Raw genomic sequence first — 18,178 nt, forward strand, 5'->3', positions numbered from 1 at the left:
ATTCCCTGTCTTAGGTCAGTTAGGATCACCACTTTATTTTAAGAATGTGAAATGTCAATAATAGTGGAGAGAATGATTTATTTCAGCTTTTTATTTCTTTCATCACATCCCAGTGGGTCAGAAGTTTACATACACTCAATTAGTATTTTGGTAGCATTGCCTTTAATTGTTTAACTGTAGTCAAAGCGTGCGGTACGCGGTCTCCACAAGCTCCCCACAATAGTTGGGTGAATTTTAGCCCATTCCTCCTGACAGAGGCAGGGTGTAACTGAGTCAGGTTTGTAGGCCTCCTTGCTCGCAGCACGCTTTTTTCAGTTCTGCCCACAAATCTTCTATAGGATTGAGCGTCAGGGCTTTGTGATGGCCACTCCAATACCTTGACTTTGTTGTCCTTAAGCCATTTGTGCCACAACTATGAAGTATGCTTGGGGGTCATTGTCCATGGAGACCCATTGTCGACCATGCTTTAACTTCCTGACTGATGTCTTGAATGTTGCTTCAATATATCCACATCATTTCCTACCCTCATGATGCCATCTATTTTGTGAAGTGCACCAGTCCCTCCTGCAGCAACGCACCTCCACAACAGGATGCTGCCACCCCGTGCTTCACGGTTGGGATGGTGTTCTTCGGCTTGCAAGCCCTCCCCCTTTTCCCTCCAAGCATAACGATGGTCATTATGGGCCAAACAGTTCTATTTTGTTTCATCAGACCACAGGACATTTCTCCAAAAAGTACGATCTTTGCCCATGTGCAGTTGCAACTGTGTAGTCTGCTTTTTTATGGGGGTTTTGGCGGCAGTGGCTTCTTCCTTGCTGAGCGCCTTTCAGGTTATGTCAATAGGACTCTTTTGACTGTGATATAGATACTGTTGTACCTTTCTCCAGCATCTTCATCCAAGGTCCTTTTCTGTTGTTCTGGGATTGATTTTGTACCCTCGCTCTTGCACACCAAAGTACATTCATCCTCTGGGATACAGGAATGCGTCTCCTTCCTGAACAGTATTGACGGCTGCGTCGTCCCATGGTGTTAATACTTGCGTACTATATGTTTGTACAGATGAAACTGGTACTTCAGGCATTTGGAAATTGCTCCAAGGAGAACCAGACTTGGAGGTCTTACAAAAAATATTCTGAGTCTTGGCTGATTTCCTTTTGATTTTCCCATGATGTCAAGCAAAGAGGCACTGAGTTTGAAGGTTAGGCCTTGAAATACATCCACAGGTACACCTCCAATTGACTCAAATCTGTCAATTAGCCTATGCCAGCCTATCAGATGCTTCTAAAGCCATTACATAATTTTCTGGAATTTTCCAAGCTGTTTAAAGGCACAGTCAACTTAGTGTATGTAAACGTCTGACACAATGGAATTGTGATACAGTGAATTATAAGTGAAATTCTGTCTGTAAACAATTGTTGGAAAAATGACTTGTGTCATGCACAAAGTAGAAGTCCTAACCGACTTGCCAGAACTATAGTTTGTTAACAAGAAATTTGTGGAGTGGTTGAAAAACTAGTTTTAATGACTCCAACCTAAGTGTATGTAAACTTCCGACTTCAACTGTACGGGCACTTTGCTATATGTCTGGAAAGAAATATTTGTATAATTTAATTATAGGTCACCTTTTCTTTTATTCCAGGCTTGATCTGAATTTTCAGCAAGCGAAAATGCTCAAAGAACAAAAAAACATTTCAGTTTCTCCTCATCGCTCAGCCACATAATGCCAGGGTGTATCTGCTGGGCTTTCTGGAATAATGAAAAGTGTATAATCGTGGTACAAAAGGACAATAGAGGATAAAATGAATTTCATTCTCTGTCTCTTCAAGGTCACAGTGGTTAACCTACATAGTCTTTCCTGGAAAAGGTCACACATTTCAGTTGCCCAGGCTCCCCCTATGGAGTGATCCTATTGAAACCTTGCTGGCTATTCTGGCAATTGGCATGCCTGCCATCTCACCTCACAGGGTTCCTAGCCCATGTTCCAAGTATAGGCGAAAACTTGTTGTTATGCGGAGTGGAACAGGGGAACCCAAGAGCAGACTCAGACGAGGAGACTGGGATGAAGTAACCAAGGTATTTATTGACACACAGGGGAGATGGAGTGCAGGTCAGGGGAAGCTCGGGCGGGTTGCTGGAAACCAGGTGAGGAGGCTGAGGCTGGAGCGAGAGGGGTTGAGACAGGGTAAGCAGGTCCGAAGGGGAATCCAAGGGAGTAGTAGAGTGGGGAATCCAGGACAGAGTAGCAGGATGACGAGACATGGGACTGGAGACAGTGTCCAGAGTCAGAGCGGGCAGAACTGTAGCGGAGAGGAAAACAGCGTCAGGCAAGGAAAAGAGGCACAACAGGATAACAGGATCTGAATAGTAACAACCGGCTAGAAACGTAGACTGGAAGCATGGAAGTGGCAGGGCTGAGTATTTGTAGAGGTCACAATTATGGAACAGGTTGCAGCTGGTGGGGATCTGCTCTGACTCCAGCACACCTGTCTCCGCCCACACAATCACACAGAGAGAGAGAGAGAGGGGGAGAGGTAGAGAGTACTGGGGGAGTGGCGGCAGGTCAAGGAGACACAGGATGAGAGGTAGAGGGCGTTGCAGGAGCAGATGTGACACTTGTGAACAAACCTAAACAATGACGTACTGCTCTATTATGGATATGTTGGTTTTTGAGATACAGTACCTGTTAGATACAGTACCTCTTAGAATGCCACACTCCTGCTGAATGAGGTTTAGGATGTCAACTTGTGTGTCTAATTTACATGATTGCATGTTTAATATACCTTTTTCTCAACCCAATCTCCAATTTAAACGTTAACCTATTGCATAACTGCAGTAATAGAATTACGCCAGGGCATGACGTTTTAATTACACCAGGTGTTGTCGTATTTTAGCTGTCAGTCAAACTCCTCAAAAGTTAAACTAAAACTTAAGTTTAGGGATTAATTCCGAATGGTGAAGGTTAGCGTTAGGGATAGGGTTAAACTTAAGTGATGTCATTAATTCCGAATGGTTATGGTTAGGGTTAAGGTTTGGAAAAGGCTTGAAAAAAAGAAAGAGTGTCTTACACTGGGATTAAACAAGCAACCTTCGTAGCCGGAGTCTGCCATGTAAATGCCCATCCTCCATCCACCATCCCTGTCCACAATGCCCTAGCAAGCCGCAAGCCTACTAAAAGGTAATAGGTGCTCATGTTGCCCCTAGTGAAATGTATAGCGTTCACATTTCGCCACCTCCAAACATAATCTGGTACCTGCAGAATCGGCACCTCCTGGCGTATTCTATAAGAGAATGGGCTGCTTTTTCTCCTCCTTCCTATGTCTTTGTGTAACTGATGTCTCTTCCTTCTCTCCAGGTGGCACAGCCCCAGCCCAGTGGGAGGACATCACTGGTACCACCAAGCTCATATATAGCAAAGACTGTGCCAACTTCACAACCAATGTGTCAGCACGGTAAGTATAGTGTAGCAACTCACTCACTAGCATTCATGTTAATTAGACAAATAAATCCACATCCTAAATCTCACAATCTAAACCTCAATCCAGCTCTTTTTGTTACTTGAGAGCAGTTATTAAAATATGCTGATCTCAAAGGATCCAATCATGAGTAACTTAAGGGTTGCCATAAGTCCTACACAATGGTGTCTCTTCTCAGGTTCTGGCTGGCTGACTGTCCTAGGACAGCCGAGGCTGTGTCATTCTCCAACCTCCTGTATCGAGAGCTCTCAGCTGTGCCCTACATGGCCAAGTTTGTGGTGTTTGCCAAGATGAACGAGGTCCGTGAGGGCCGCCTGCGCTGCTACTGCATGACTGATGACAAGATGGACAAAACCCTGGAGCAACACGAGAACTTCAGTGAGGTGGCCCGCAGTCGTGACATCGAGGTCAGTACAGGGAGTCATAATGATGGTTATCATGATTATGTCATTGTTTATTAGCTTCAGCTTCAGAGGCACTGTAAAGTGAGTGGAGTGAGTGGATCAGTCTGTGTATAACCCTCTCAGGTGATGGAGGGAATGCCGCTGCACCTGGAGTGTTCTGGGAACCTGGTCCCAGTGAGGAAGGCTACCCAGCAGCCTCGCTGTTTCAGCTTCCAGGCCTTCAAAGACAACAGACTCCCCGTCTCAGTCAAGGTGCTTAACCCTCCATCTCTGTGTCTTCATCCCTCTCTCCATTACTGTACCTACCACTCTACTGGAACTGTATACCTCTCCCATTACTCAGCCTCCCTCCCGCTGGAACGTTCATCCCTATCATCACCTTTACACCCATCCCTCTCTGGACTGCATCCCCTTCTCTCATGACTCCCTCACCTCTCCTCTCTGGAATCTTCATAACCCTACTCATCATTAACTAAATCACACTCTCTCTGGGATCTTCATCCCTCACGTCCATTATTCCCCCCTCATCATGTTGTCTTCAATAAATCCTCACAATCCATTACCATTTATTTTAAGCCCTGCCTTCTCCTGTGGTCTTCAATATCCCTCACATTGGACTATAACTCTGGGCTCCGGGTGAAGTTCCAATTAACTCTCACCCCACCTCTCTTGTCTCATCCCTGCCCTCCAATTAACTCCCTCCCTCTCTGGCGTCTCATCCTCAACTCCATTAAACTCCCTCCTCTCTGGTGGTCCTTCAAATCCCCTCTCCATTACTCCCTCCCTCTCTTGTGTCTTCAACCCTTCACTCCGTACCTTACTCCTCCCTCTCTGTTAGTCACTGTCTCATCCTCACTTACCTTCTCCTCTTCTCTGGGGACGTATCCCTATTCATTCCCGTCCTCTCGTTATGGGCCTTATCTCAGGTTACTCCTCCAATCTCTGGAAACTGTCTTCATCCTCTCCCTCCATTACTCCCTCCTCTCTGTGTCTCTTCATCCTCACTCCATTATCTTCTCCCATCTCTCGTGGTCTTTCACCTCATCTCCATTAACTCGCTCCCTCTCTGTGTCTTCAATGCCCTCACCATTAATCTCCCTTCTCTTCTGGGCTTCATCCTCTCCTCATTACTCCCATCCCTCTCTGGTTCTTCATCCTCAACTTTTATCCTCTCTTCCTGTGACTTCTCCTCGCTCATCTCTTACTTCCCATCCTCTCTGGTCCTTCATCCCTCACTCCATTACTTTACTCCTCCTCCCCTCGTGTTCTTTTCAATCCCTCTCCCATTACTCCTCCTCTCTGTGTCTTCATTCCTCACTCCATTTCCCTCTCCTCTCTGTTTTTCCTCCCTTCACTCCATTACTCTCTGCTCTCGGGTCATCCCTGCTCGATTACCTCTTCGTGCTTCATCTCTCCATTACTCCTCCCTCTCTGTGTTTTCATGCCTCTCTCCATTACTTCCTCGTCTTCTCTGTGTCTTCTCGTCCCTCTCTCCATTACCTACTCTCTGTGTTCTCATCCCTCTCTCATTACTTCCCCCTACTCTGTGGTCTTTTCATCCCTCACTTTCCAATTACTCCCTCCTCTTCTGTGTCCTTTCATCCTCCACTCCATTCTCCTCTCCGACTTCTCTCCCCTTCCCCTGTGGTCTTCATCCCTCACTTCATATCTCTCCACTCGCCTCTGGAATCTTCATCCTCGCTCCATTACTCCTCCCACTTCTGTGTCTTCACTCCCTCACTCCGTTTACTTCTCCTCTATGTTCCCTTACTACTCCTACTCCTCTCCATGTGGGTCTTCCCAGTCCACATCCAACTTTACTACCCTCCTCTCTAGTTGTCTTCACATCCCTCACTCCATTCTCATCCCTCTTCTCTGTGTCTTCATCCCTCAACTCTCAGATTTACCTGGCCACCTCTCATCTGGGAACTATTGCCAATTCAAATCTCCCTTCAATCTCGCCCTCCACTCTCTGTGTCTCTCATCCTCTCTGCCATTACTATCCCTCTCTTCCTGTGTCTTTCGCATACCGCTCTGCGCATTTCACCTAGTCTCACCTCTCCTTCTTCATGATGTCTTGTCAGTCAGCTTCAGCCCTCCCCTTCACAACTATATTTCGCTCACTCACTCTCTCTGGTGTACTTTTCAATCCCCACCTCACTCATCCCTTTATTCAGCCCTACATCCTTCCTCTTGTGTCTTTCTAAAGTCCCCTCAAGCAATCCAACTTCTCACCATACTCCTACTCTGGGACGCTTTCAAATTCCCTCTCGTGCCAAAATTAATCTAATTCCTCCTTTCTACCGTCGTGTCTCATCCCTCATCCCATTAAATTCCCTCCCTCTCTGTGTCCTTCAATGGCTCCCTCTTCCTCCCAGTTCACTCCCTCCCCTCTGTGTTCAATTCATCCCTTCCTCCATTTCCTCACCTCTCCCTCTCTGTTCCTTCATCCTCAACTCCGATACTCCCTCTCTCTCTGGGACTTCATCCCTGTCTCCAAATTATCCCTCCCTTCCTGTGTCTTCATCCCTCACTCCATTACTCCTCCCTCTCTGGTGTCCTTCAATCCCTCTCTCCATTACTTCCTCTTCATCCTCGTGTCTTCATCCCTCTCTCCATAACTCCCTCCTCTCTGTGTCTTCATCCCTCTCTCCGATTACTCCCCCCTCTCTGTGTCTTCATCCTCCTCCATTACTCCCTCCCTCTCTGTGTCTTCATCCCCTACAGCTCCATACTCCCTCCCTCTCTGTGTCCTTCATCCCTCACGTCCATTACTCCCTCTCTCTCTGGGACTTGCATCCTCCGCTCCATTACTCCCTCCCTCTCTGTGGTTTCATCCTCACTCCATTACTCCCTCCCTCTAATGTGTCTTCACTCCCTCTCTCCATTCCTCCCTCCCTCTCTGTGTCTGCAATCCTCACTCCATGATCCTCCCTCCCTCTCTGTGTCTTCATCCTCACTCCATTACTCCCTCTCTCTCTGGGATTAAATCCTCTCTTCATTACTCCCCCCTCCTCTGTGTCTTTCTATCCCTCCTCCATACTCAACTCCCTTCTTCTGTGTCTTCGTCCCTTCTCCATTACTTCCTCTGTCTCTGTGTCTTCCATCCCTCACTCCATTATTCCCTCCCTCTCTGTGTCTTCATCCCTCCACTCCATTAACTCCCTCCCCTCTCTGGTGTCCTTCATCCCTCACTCCATTACTCCCTCTCTCGTCTGGGCTCATCCCTCCTCTCCATTACTTCCTCCTTCTCTGTGTCTTCATCCCCAACTCAACTCCCTCCTCCCTGTCCATCCTCTCCATCTCCTCCCTTGTGTCTTCATCCCTCTCTCTCTCCTATCCTCCGTACTTCCGTCCCACTCTGTGTCTTCATCCCTCACTCCATTACCCCTCCCTCTCGTTCTTTATCCCTACTCCATACTCTCCTCTCTGTGTCTTCATCCCTCAACTCCATTTACTCTCCTCCCTCTCTGTGTTCTTCATCCCTCTTACTCCATTACTCCCTCCCTCTCTGTGTCTTCAATCCCTTCATCATTACTCCCTCCCTCTCTGTGTCTTCATCCCTCACTCCATTACTCCCTCCCTCTCTGGGTCTCCCTCTCACTCTGAAAATGTATCTTGTCTGTTTTTCTCGGTTCTCCTCTCCAAGGTGAGAGACAGTAGCAAGGATCACTCTGGATTCCTGTCCTTCCTACGCAAGTCTACCAAGTACGAAGACAACCAACATGTGCTGTGCAACCTCAACATTACCATGCCCCCGTGTATCAAGGTAGGCCTCAACAAATAGTTCAAGTTTTTGGGGTGCTTTGAAAAGCACTGTACATTCATTTTAGAATACACACATGCATATTTCATGTTGTGAACTTCTGAGATCTGAGACAAATCTGCTGTGCTGACTTATTCCAGAGGCTTTTGCTTGTATTTGATTGGTAGGCTGCTGGTAGTGAAGACCGGAGGCGAACTCTGACCCCATTAGCCCTGCGAGAGAGATACAGCGCCATGAATGAGCCTGCCATGGGTAAAGGTGCCTGCCATCCCATCCCTATGATACTCCATACAGACCGCCATTGTCTTCCGACAGGTGGCATCATTCCTACTCGACACTCAACCCTCAATCAGTGCAGACGAGTTAGTCAAGCTACCTGACATAAGACAATGACATACCCCACACCAACACGTTCACATTCCATGTTCCCCTTCATGCAGTAATAATCACAACGGTGCATTAACTTCTCATGTTAAAGTATCAGTTGTGGTCTGGTTTCTGCAGCATCAATGAGTGCCATGGAAAGGACAGAGTTGAAGATGGCTTTGATAGCTGAACAGTTGGGACTGAGCTGGGCTGGTGAGTGAGTGGAATGAGCGTCTGTGTCTCGTGCCTGTGTTGTATCAGTGTTTAATGGCTTGGGGCTGCTTTTCCCTTCCCCCCTGCCTCTGTCTCTCAATGGTCTGTACCTCCTCCACCTTTGTCTCTCCAGAGCTGGCGAGGGAGCTACAGTTCAGTGTAGATGACATTAATAAGATCCGTGTGGAGAATCCTAACTCCCTATTGGAGCAGAGTTCTGCCCTGCTCAACCTATGGGCCACCCGTGAGGGCAAGAGAGCCAAGAGTAAGTACCTGAGATCCCATATATAGGTCAGTGGATCCCTCCTGTGCATCCTCTTGTCCTAAATTCATCATCTCCATTCTCCACTCACCCACCGTACAGTCTTGCACTGGCTCCTGGATTTGCACGTGAGACTTCTCCAGTCTATGCAGTAACTTATATTAACATTGTGCTAACTCTTTAGTTTTCTGGGACAGACCTGGGTCTGTCAGAGTACTGGTAAACAATTTCCTTATTCTCCTCATAATATCTTCCACTTCCTTGTCTGTTATTTAACTGTGCATTTCCCATTTTCCTGCCTCTCGTCTCTGTTTTCTCTCTCTCTATCCTTCTCTCCTCCCCCTTTCGCTGTCTCTCTTTGTCTCTTGTGGCTCCTATGTGCAGTGGATAGTTTGTATACAGCTCTGAAGAGCATTGACCGGATGGACATAGTGAACATGTTGGAGGGCCAGGGGCCAAAGCCTGCAGGGAGGCAGGCCCGGGAGTCAAGCAGACGCAGACACAACGAGAGTGACCACGTCTCCCCCAGCCTGAGCAATGGTAAGGCTTCTCCCCTCCCCATGCAGCCCTCTCCCACACCCAACCCCCATATCCTACCAGTTCTTCTCTCTCCTCTTCCTCTCTGCTGCCACCATCACCTTCCTGCCTCAATCCTCAGTCAAGGGCTGTTCTATGCTACTGCCATAAACTTGAGATTTCTACATATGTGTAACGCAGCAACCTGGACCAGGGCTCAAGACACTCTGACAACAACTGCCTCTGTGGTGGCACTCTAAAGCCTGACTCGGATACATTCTCTTGTTTCTGGTTGAATACAATGAATAAATGACCTATAGTGCCTTCAATCAGAATCACAACCTTGTCTAATAGTACCAGCTAGATTTTAGGACTTTAGGATCTCTCCCACTGAAATGGCCCTTGAAACATTTTTATGGGGGGAGAAACTATTACTGGTATATGGACTTAAGAAATATGAACAGAGCCTGCCAATAATAGTATAGATTAAAATAGAGATACTTATTTGATATATTTTAAGATTGCAACTTCAAGAAACATTTGTTTTAATTTGTGTTTGATAAGGTTATTAGCAATAGGAGAGTTGATGATTTAAAAATAAAGAGATAAAATGACTGAAATGCTTAGTGTTAGTTGGTGTGTATGGTGTGTTGGGTGAGTCTCAGATTCTGTTCATGCCAAATGTACATTTTGTTGGATCTTTATTCAGTGCATAAGTTATTACACTGCCTCAGTACTGTGTCATATCTGTGTATGTGACAGATTTATGTTATTACATCCTATAAAGTATGATATTGGTTATGAGTGGATTATGTTAATCTTCATCCAACATGATTTAAACCCAATCTGCCTACACAGGCCATATGTGAGATAAAGTGCAGGATATCTTCTGTCTGTAAAAAAACTCATACATCCAATCTGTAGCTTTTATTTCTGTGGTACTGTAGTTGGCTTTCCTTCCAGTGGTCACTTCTCAAACGTTGGCTCCTTTTCCTCATGGTTTATTATTTTACACAAGCATGATATACATCAGATTGACTCCAATTTCATCCCTGGACCAGTATGAGAAAAACAAACGCACTGGACTGACCATCACTGGAGTGCTGTGGCCTCTCTTCTGGCTCTGCTCTGTGCCCCAGTGTCTCGTGTCATCACTGCAGGTGCCAGTGCCAGGTCCCTTCAGTGAAAACTGGAGCAATGACTGGTGATGTAACTCATGCATAGATATGACCATGAGGGACAAAGGGACAAACAGGAGATGCTCAGTCAGATCACAGCTGCAGTGAATCTGATATCTGACACCTGTCCAGTCTGCCTCCCAAAGCTCTTTCCTTTGATGCTGTCTGTCTGTCTGTGTAACAAGGGGGTCACACTCTCACGGGACAATACCAACCTGACCTCCAGATATGGTATTGTGTGTTTATTACAACAATGATTTTCAAGAGGTCTATGATTTACATGAGTTCAGACTGATGGTATGACTGATGTTATGAACAGTTCTGTTCCTGACAAAGAGAGATGTAGATAGATAACACAGTATGTGATATCAGGGGATAGTACAGAATGAGGATTCACTCTCTGGCTCACTGTCCGTCTGGAAGATGATTACTCCCTTGGTGACTATTACAAGAGTTCCCTAATTAACCTTCACAATCATAGGAAGTGAGATAGCAATAGATTCTGAAGTGGGAATCTAAACCTGGAGACTGCAACTAAATCCCACATTATACTCTTAACCCAGGCAGACTATCTATAGGAAACAGGTTTGTTTTTCTATACTTTAGACATTGTGTAAAACATTTATTTTTACGGTACCTTCCAGTCTACCTGTCCCTGTCTTTTCCTTTTTTTTGTCACATTGGGCTCTTAGTGATTTTGCCATTCAATTCCCTTTCTTAGCTCTAGTGTTTTGAGTGGTTTGAGTCAGACACATCATTTGTGATTCAATAAAAGCGCTGTGATCAGTTTCGTAATACCAGAGAGGTTTGGGAGGCTCCTGTAAGGGTAACACATGACTTTCTCTCTGCATGGCTGCGTAGTATGAGTCTCTTCAGACAGGGGGTCGTTCCGTTCGGTGTACTGTTTGTTCCTCTGGGATCCCCCTACTTGTTCCCTTTGACTATCTGTCCCCTCTCTCTTTGTGTTTCTCCGGACATGTCATCTGCAGCCCAGCCGCCCTACTCTTCCTCCTTCTCACTCCTCCTCTCCGACCTCTGAACTCATGCCCTCCGACCTCATGTTGACCTCTGGCCCTCACCTTTATTTTGACGACCAGTTATGCATAATTTTTTATAACTCTTTATTTTTGTACTCTTGAAAATTCCACTTTTTTAACCGTCTGCTCTGTGACCAATCCCCCTCACACACTGTGTGCTCAGCACCCCCGGAAGGGGGAGGTGTCCCTCGCTCTGTCACACTCTCTGTCCATCTCTCCCTCTTTCTTCCTTGTCTCCTGTCTCTGTCTGTCTCTCTTTTTCTCTGGGCCTGTCTTTTTTCTGTCTTCCTCTATCTGTCCTCTTCCCTCCTATGTTCCCTATCTGTGTTTTCCTCCCTGCCCTGCGCTGCATGAGGCCCACTCTCGTCTCCCACCTCCGATATGCTTGCATGGAAGCATTGTAATGAGGTTGCAGTTGCAGTGGCCTGTGGGAGTCTTAGTCTGGGAGCTGTGCATGCCTCTGCGCCTTGTAGCTGCTTTACTAACAGACTGATATTGCATGGTATGCATGCTGGGCATAGGTGGCACCTTAATTGGGGAGAACGGGCACGTGGTAATGGTTGGAGCAGAATTAGTGGAATGGTTTCAAATACAGCAAACACATGGTTTCCAGGTGTTTGATGCCATTCCATTTGCTCCGTTCCGGCCATTATTATGAGCCGTTCTCCCCTCAGCAGCCTCCTGTGATGCTGGGGAATGACCCGACTGTTTAGTCTGCCTGTTTAGATCCTCTATAATATTGTATTCCTTGTGGGTGGTAAAAAAAAGGACCTGAACCCTTTTTTAACCGTGTATTGTGACTGCTCTGTTCATGTATGAGTGTTGTGAAGTGTTGTTGGTCTGTTGTCTGTGTGTATGTGTGGGATTGTCATGTGTCTTTGAGTCACTCCAGAATTAGGTGATGTAGTATTTATGCCCCTTCTCTGTCACTCACCTCATATTTGCGGGGAGTGTGTTCATGTGACCCTTCCATTGAATCTCTCTGTTCTTTGCGCGTTGGTGTGTGTTTCTGTTTGTGTGTGTGTGTGTGTGTGTGTGTGTGTGTGTGTGTGTGTGTGTGTGTGTGTGTGTGTGTGTGTGTGTGTGTGTGTGTGTGTGTGTGTGTGTGTGTGTGTGTGTGTGTGTGTGTGTGTGTGTGTGTGTGTGTGTGTGTGTGTGTGTGTGTGTGTGTGTGTGGTTGTGTGTGTGTGTGTGTGTGTGTGTGTGTGTGTGTGTATACATGTCTGTGTTTTTATGTGTTTTGTCCAGTGTGTTGTCTTTGTGTATTTCAGTGTGTGCCTTTTTCCAGTCTGTGTGTGACTGTATGTGTTTCACTCTGTACTGTATATGTTTCACTCTGTACTGTATGTGTTTCACTCTGTACTGTATGTGAGCTTCAGCCAGTTTTCTATGTTTACAATGTGTTGTCTTTTCACCAGGAGGGTCAGGCCACCATGTTCATTCCTTCTCACTAACACACTCCAATAATCCCCCATCCCCTCCTCCCTCTCTCTGTCACTGTCCAACTGACCATGGGAGTGACACCACCCCCAGACACAAACATAGAGAGAGAGAAGGACTGGCAACGAGACTGGATGGCAGGATCACACACTAACACACAGATTTCAGATGGTTTTTTAGATTGTAAGAGACACAAACAGACAATCTAAAACCATGTACAGTAGAAACATATTGATCACCAGGAGACACTATTGTCAGCTAAGTGTTCAGATTATTCAAGTGCACATTGTTATGATATGAGGGGAAGGTTAGTGTTAGGGCATAGACTAACACACTACCAGGATATCCTTCCAAACTCCATCCCTAGGTGGCAGTACCAACCGGGTCAAAGTCTGTTCTGCCAGGAAGCTTTGATATTTCCTCAGGTGCCAGCGATCAAGATAATTGTCCGTCCTGGAGAGAGAGGAGGCCAGAAGCCTCTCAGGCGGCCTTTGTTTGTTTCTTTGTGTTAGTTAACCTCTTTAGTTGGCATGCCTTTTATAGTTTGGTTTTTGTACATATTTATTTTGTCACCATGAACATATGAATAATCTGCTTGGACTGGCTGACCAAGAGGTCATGACAGAGCTGGCCCTGGACTAGCTATAGATTGTAACACCAGGTAATGTCATTTAACCTGAATAAATTGGTATCCATTATACTGTAAGTTACAGGTTTGCCCATTAAAAATATCACCGGAGATTTTTAAACTAACCTGGTATTGGCGATGCTACCGTCATTCTCAATTTGAGGAAACAGTCTCATAAAATGTCCGTGTCCAGCTGCAGGGGGTCGTTTGAATTTAGAAAATGCTCCGTTATTAAAATAAATGTTTTGCTCCATGAAGTAATCCAAAAATGTGTACACGGCCATCTTGTCTATTTCAAGTCTCCTCACATTGATGAAAAGTGGGTGTCCACCCCAATGTCATGATGTCATGATGACAGACACCTGTCTCGATCAATGAGAGAAGACTTGAAATAGATAAAATGGCAGCGTACACATTGTTGGATTACTTCATGGAGCAAAACTTTTACTTTACTTATAATTACGGATCATTTTCTAAATTCAAACAGACTCCTTGCAACTGGACACAGACATTTTAGGAGACTCCTGTTTCAACAAATCGAGAACGAAGATAGTATCGCCAATACCAGGCTAGTTGAAAAATCTCTGACAACGTTTTGTATTGGCAAACCTGTAACTCCCAGTATAACGGATACCAACAATTTTTTGTTAAATCACATTAGGTGGCTGTCTCCCTGGGCACATGTACATACAACCGTCCTCATACACTGATTTCTCACATAGATGCACATCTTAAATCAGGTTACAGACCAGTTAACTAAGACTAAGACCCCTAAACTTAGCAAGTGCAACAATATTAGCAGGCTAGTTATTGGTTCCGTAACAACATACACAACCTCAAAAGATGGTATTACAAACATACAGTATACTGTGATATTTATATGACATGAATCATCCTCACCCCACTGGCTATAGAGTAATGTATATAGGAAAGTTTGTCATCTGGAAGTCTTAAAGGTTGTGGAAATGTTAAGGGAATTCTATAGTACAGGGTTTATGTATATCTTATTGAAGGATGCTTGGTATGTGAATAACTGATATAGAGAAATGTGTTGAACTTGTGACCCACATGTAAACAGCCTCCCCGGTCGTATGGCCTTCTGAGTGGGAGGTCTTCAGAGGGGTTCTGCTGTAACTCAGAGAGATGAGAGGTCCAGGAGGCCAGCTGGTGTCCCTCATACCTACTGCACATTCAACATAACTCACCGCCAACAATGAATCATGTTGCACCTCTCTCTCACGCATGCATACACACAAACACACACACATAGTGTTCTTTCGCTTGCACACACACACACAAATACACACACATACACACTACTGCCTCCTCCACTCCCTCCTCAAAGCTCATGTCTTCTCCACCTCATGCTAAATCTAGTATCTTCTCTCGGTTGATGCCAGTATGTGATCAATTCCATTTTTACCACTGGTCAGTCAGAATTAAATGGCGCAATTTGTCTTTATATACATATCCATTCATCACTGGGTTTATTTGTCTGATTCAAAATATCTTTGTTCCTCATGGTCATCTCAGTTGCAGAGAAGTACAGTAGCTACTGTTGCACAATAGTATTTTACTACAGCCATACTTAGTTAGTTGCACTGCACGGACAACTTTTCCTCAACTGCAGTACCGCTGTATCTGTCGAGGCCTGAGGGTTGCCTGATGGTTGTTCAACTAATCAAAAGGTTTCTTTGGTCTTCCTGACCTTGATTTTGACATTTCATTTACTTGGCTATCTCTCTCAGGTCATTTCTCATACAGTAGATATTTAGTTCACTCCCACTGAAATGTGAGCTAGCGTGAGAGTTGGAAGAGAGCAGACAGAAAGCAGCTTCGGCACCGTTCTCTTGTTCAGAGGCTGTCCACAAAAGAGAACGTACCATGCTTAATGCACCACACCACTGCATGTTCAAAACTTAAAGCACTCTTAATGATACCAGACAAGAAATGTCAGTTCTCAACTAGAGGTGTTGTTGGAGTGACTTGAGTCAAAGGTTCATCAGTCATCATGCATAGCAAATTCTCAACGTTAGATTCCCTGTTGATATAAAATGGGGTTTGGGGCAGCTATGCTTGCTGTGAGCTATAATAAATGACTGTATATAAACATGTATGTGTGGTGTGAGTGCATCTTTGTGTGTGTATGTGTGTAGTGTGTACCTGTATGTGGTTGTGTTTTTTTGTTTTCTAAGGTTTGTACTGTAATGTCTGTTGTGGTGGGTGGATAGGTGAGAGTGTGTGTTTGTGCGTTTGTTGAAGAACAAGATTGCTTGCAAGCATGCTGTTCAGCCTGACTAGAATATTTAACTTGCCTGGTTTGTGTGGGTGCGTGTATGGGACAGTTAGTGTGTGTGTGAGTGTGTGTGGATAAGCCTTTGTGTGTATGGACGTGTGTATGGCATGTGTACGTGTGTATAAGTGTGTGTCCCAGGCGGGCAGGTGTGTGTCCCAGCCCCAGGTTGGTTCGGGGCAGAGGCAGTAACTCCTGTCCCTCTACCTGCAGGTGGCAGACAGCGGAGCAGCACCAGTCACCAGCGAGCCTCTCTCTCTTGGTCTGTCTCTCTGCCTGGCCCTGGCTCTGGCCATGGCTCTGGCTCTGGCTGTGTGTCTGCTGCTGCCTCCGCTGCTGCTCTCACTGTCAGTGCTGGCTGATCTGGCTTGATCTGGTTTGTCAACCCCCTCTCCCGAAGCCCCCCTTGCTCCCTCGCCCTTAGCTCCTTGCACCTCTTCTTCAGCTCCAACTGTCTGGCCCCTTCCTCTCCCCCTCTCCCTCCTTTCCCCCTGGGCTCCCCCTCTGCCACCTCCCCTGGCTGCCCTGCTCCTGGGCAGGGGCACATCCCCCCCTGGGGTCCCTCCCGGTGTTGGTGGGGCGAGGTGGGGGGCGAGGTGAGGTAAGGCCGTGTCAGTGTGCCTCTCTCTGTGTCGCTCCAGGTTACGGGCTGATGCAGGAGGAGCTGCTCTCCCCTCCCTCCATGCAGTACAGCCTGCCCTCCCCGCTGGGCAACGAGCCCTACTGGCAGGAAGTCTCCAGTCTGGAGTGTGCTCCAATGGCCACCACTGAGGAGGACACGCTCATGGAGATGTCCGATGTGCAGGTGTGGCCCTCTGGCAACAGCCCCTCCCTAGTGGCCGTGGAGGACTCCTCGCTGGAGTGCAGCAATGCCGACGACTCGGAGGGGCTGCTGGGGCTGCCTTACGGGAGCCTGGGCCGGCCGGGCAGTGGGGCCAGCGGTGGGGGCGGGGGGCTGAGTGGATCTATGGAGCTGGTGGAGGACAACTCAGAGATGGGGGCTGTTGACTCATTCAGCACCGCCACACATGCCACCCCTGCCTCGTTCAGCACCGCCACACCTGCCACCCCTGCCTCGTTCAGCACCGCCACCCCTGCCACACCTTCTTCGTTCGGAGGCACCATCGCCGCCGCGGTCAACAACATTAATGGGCTGGACAAAGGTCAAGTGTCAAATGTCGTGAGGTCGGAGGCAGCAGCGGTCGGAGGCAACATGGCAGGTGGAGATGGAGCTGGAGGAGGAGGAGGAGGAGGAGGGACAGGCTCAGAGGAAGGGCTTTCTCTTGTTGCAGGACAACAGCAGCGGGTGTACGCCCGGCTGAGCGAGTCGCCCGGTCTGAGCCGCGTGGCAGATCGTAATGGAGACAGGTGAGTGTGTCCTCAGACCTCAGTCAGTCAGTCTGCAGCTCAGCTGGACACAGCACTGGCCAGACAGGGGGTGGTCCAGAGTCCAGACACTCACCTCTGAGACAACTCACTGAGCCTCAGGACAGGTCAATGTTGCTGTGTTTCCTAACCTAATAATACAATATTTGCTTCTGGTAAAAGAGTGTTCTATGAAGGAATAATAGAGTCAGCTTATGTTTGACACACATTTGATACACATTGGCCTTTTTCTCCTCCTTTGACCCTTTGTCTCTTCTCCTCTCACTTCTCCTTTCTCTCCTCTCACTTGTCCTCTCTCTCCACCTCTCTTCATCTCTCTGCTCCTATTGTCACTCTGCCTCCTTAGGTCCAGTGGTGGCAGTGGTGGTAGTGGAGGCAGCGGTGGAGGTGGTGGAGGCTCTTTCCTGTCCTACCTGCAGGAGCAGTCGGGTCCAGGCTGGCAACCTGTCACAGACCACACTCAGGCCTGGGTGGGCTCGCAGACAGCCAAACCCAGGCAGGCCATGGACTCTATGATGTCATCAGTACGCGCCGCCATGGACGTGGACCCCAGCCAGTCCCGCGTGTCCCAGGAGGCCTTGCTTCAGCCGGTGCGGGACATGGGGCACACAGAGATCCTGCGTGGGCACTTCAGGGGCACCCAGCCATTTGAGAAGGGCCTGGGGTTCCCTCACAGGGTGCCAGAGCTGCGAACCTGGGACGAAGTACGCCTGAGGGGGCAGGTGAGTGGGAAACCCATGCTATTATCTTAGCTATCACATGTTATACGACACTTAAATGAAGTACAATAACTCTGGCCCAAGTATGCATAGGTAAGTTTTGACATATCCTTGAGATGGTAAGTAAACATTGATTAAAGGCAGCTATAATACATTAGGTATGGACAGGACTGTAAATGATCCAGCTCATCATGTAAAAACTGTGTTAATGCTGTAGGAGTTGTCTGACCAGAGTCCAAACCCAGTGGCAGTAGGCTATGGCTGAATTCCATTATTTATGGTACTGTAATCCCACACCCATATAAACACACACACACACACAAGGCCCAAGAAGGGCAGGAACAGCTTGTCAAGCCAAATATAGCAGCCCCTGTCACTGGATCCCCAATCCCACCCCATCACACGTGCCATCTACTGTAGTATACTGGCACTGCATCAGACCAATCAGAGCACCCTAAAGGACATGTCAACTTTACCACGCTGTGAGAGGGTAAAGA

General features: G+C 47.1%; 2 protein-coding genes across 5 annotated transcripts in view; one reads left to right on the plus strand and one right to left on the minus strand.

The window, feature by feature from the left end:
• LOC111957646 (ankyrin-1-like) overlaps positions 1 to 18,178 on the plus strand; it is a 312,240-nt gene that overhangs the window by 280,017 nt on the left and 14,045 nt on the right. For all 3 annotated transcript variants that reach the window (XM_023978549.2, XM_070437046.1, XM_023978546.2), the window contains exons 27-36: positions 3,353 to 3,449; positions 3,652 to 3,880; positions 4,001 to 4,129; positions 7,527 to 7,646; positions 7,811 to 7,901; positions 8,148 to 8,222; positions 8,356 to 8,487; positions 8,869 to 9,024; positions 16,218 to 16,944; positions 17,309 to 17,684. In XM_023978549.2, coding sequence (XP_023834317.2) covers positions 3,353 to 3,449; positions 3,652 to 3,880; positions 4,001 to 4,129; positions 7,527 to 7,646; positions 7,811 to 7,901; positions 8,148 to 8,222; positions 8,356 to 8,487; positions 8,869 to 9,024; positions 16,218 to 16,944; positions 17,309 to 17,684 — 2,132 coding nt within the window. The remainder of the gene's footprint in view (positions 1 to 3,352; positions 3,450 to 3,651; positions 3,881 to 4,000; positions 4,130 to 7,526; positions 7,647 to 7,810; positions 7,902 to 8,147; positions 8,223 to 8,355; positions 8,488 to 8,868; positions 9,025 to 16,217; positions 16,945 to 17,308; positions 17,685 to 18,178) is intronic.
• Positions 1 to 18,178, minus strand: part of LOC111957647 (oxysterol-binding protein 2) — a 275,496-nt gene that overhangs the window by 155,454 nt on the left and 101,864 nt on the right. The window lies entirely within an intron of this gene.

This window comes from Salvelinus sp. IW2-2015, linkage group LG33 (genome assembly GCF_002910315.2).
Source record: "Salvelinus sp. IW2-2015 linkage group LG33, ASM291031v2, whole genome shotgun sequence".
NCBI lineage: Eukaryota > Metazoa > Chordata > Actinopteri > Salmoniformes > Salmonidae > Salvelinus > Salvelinus sp. IW2-2015.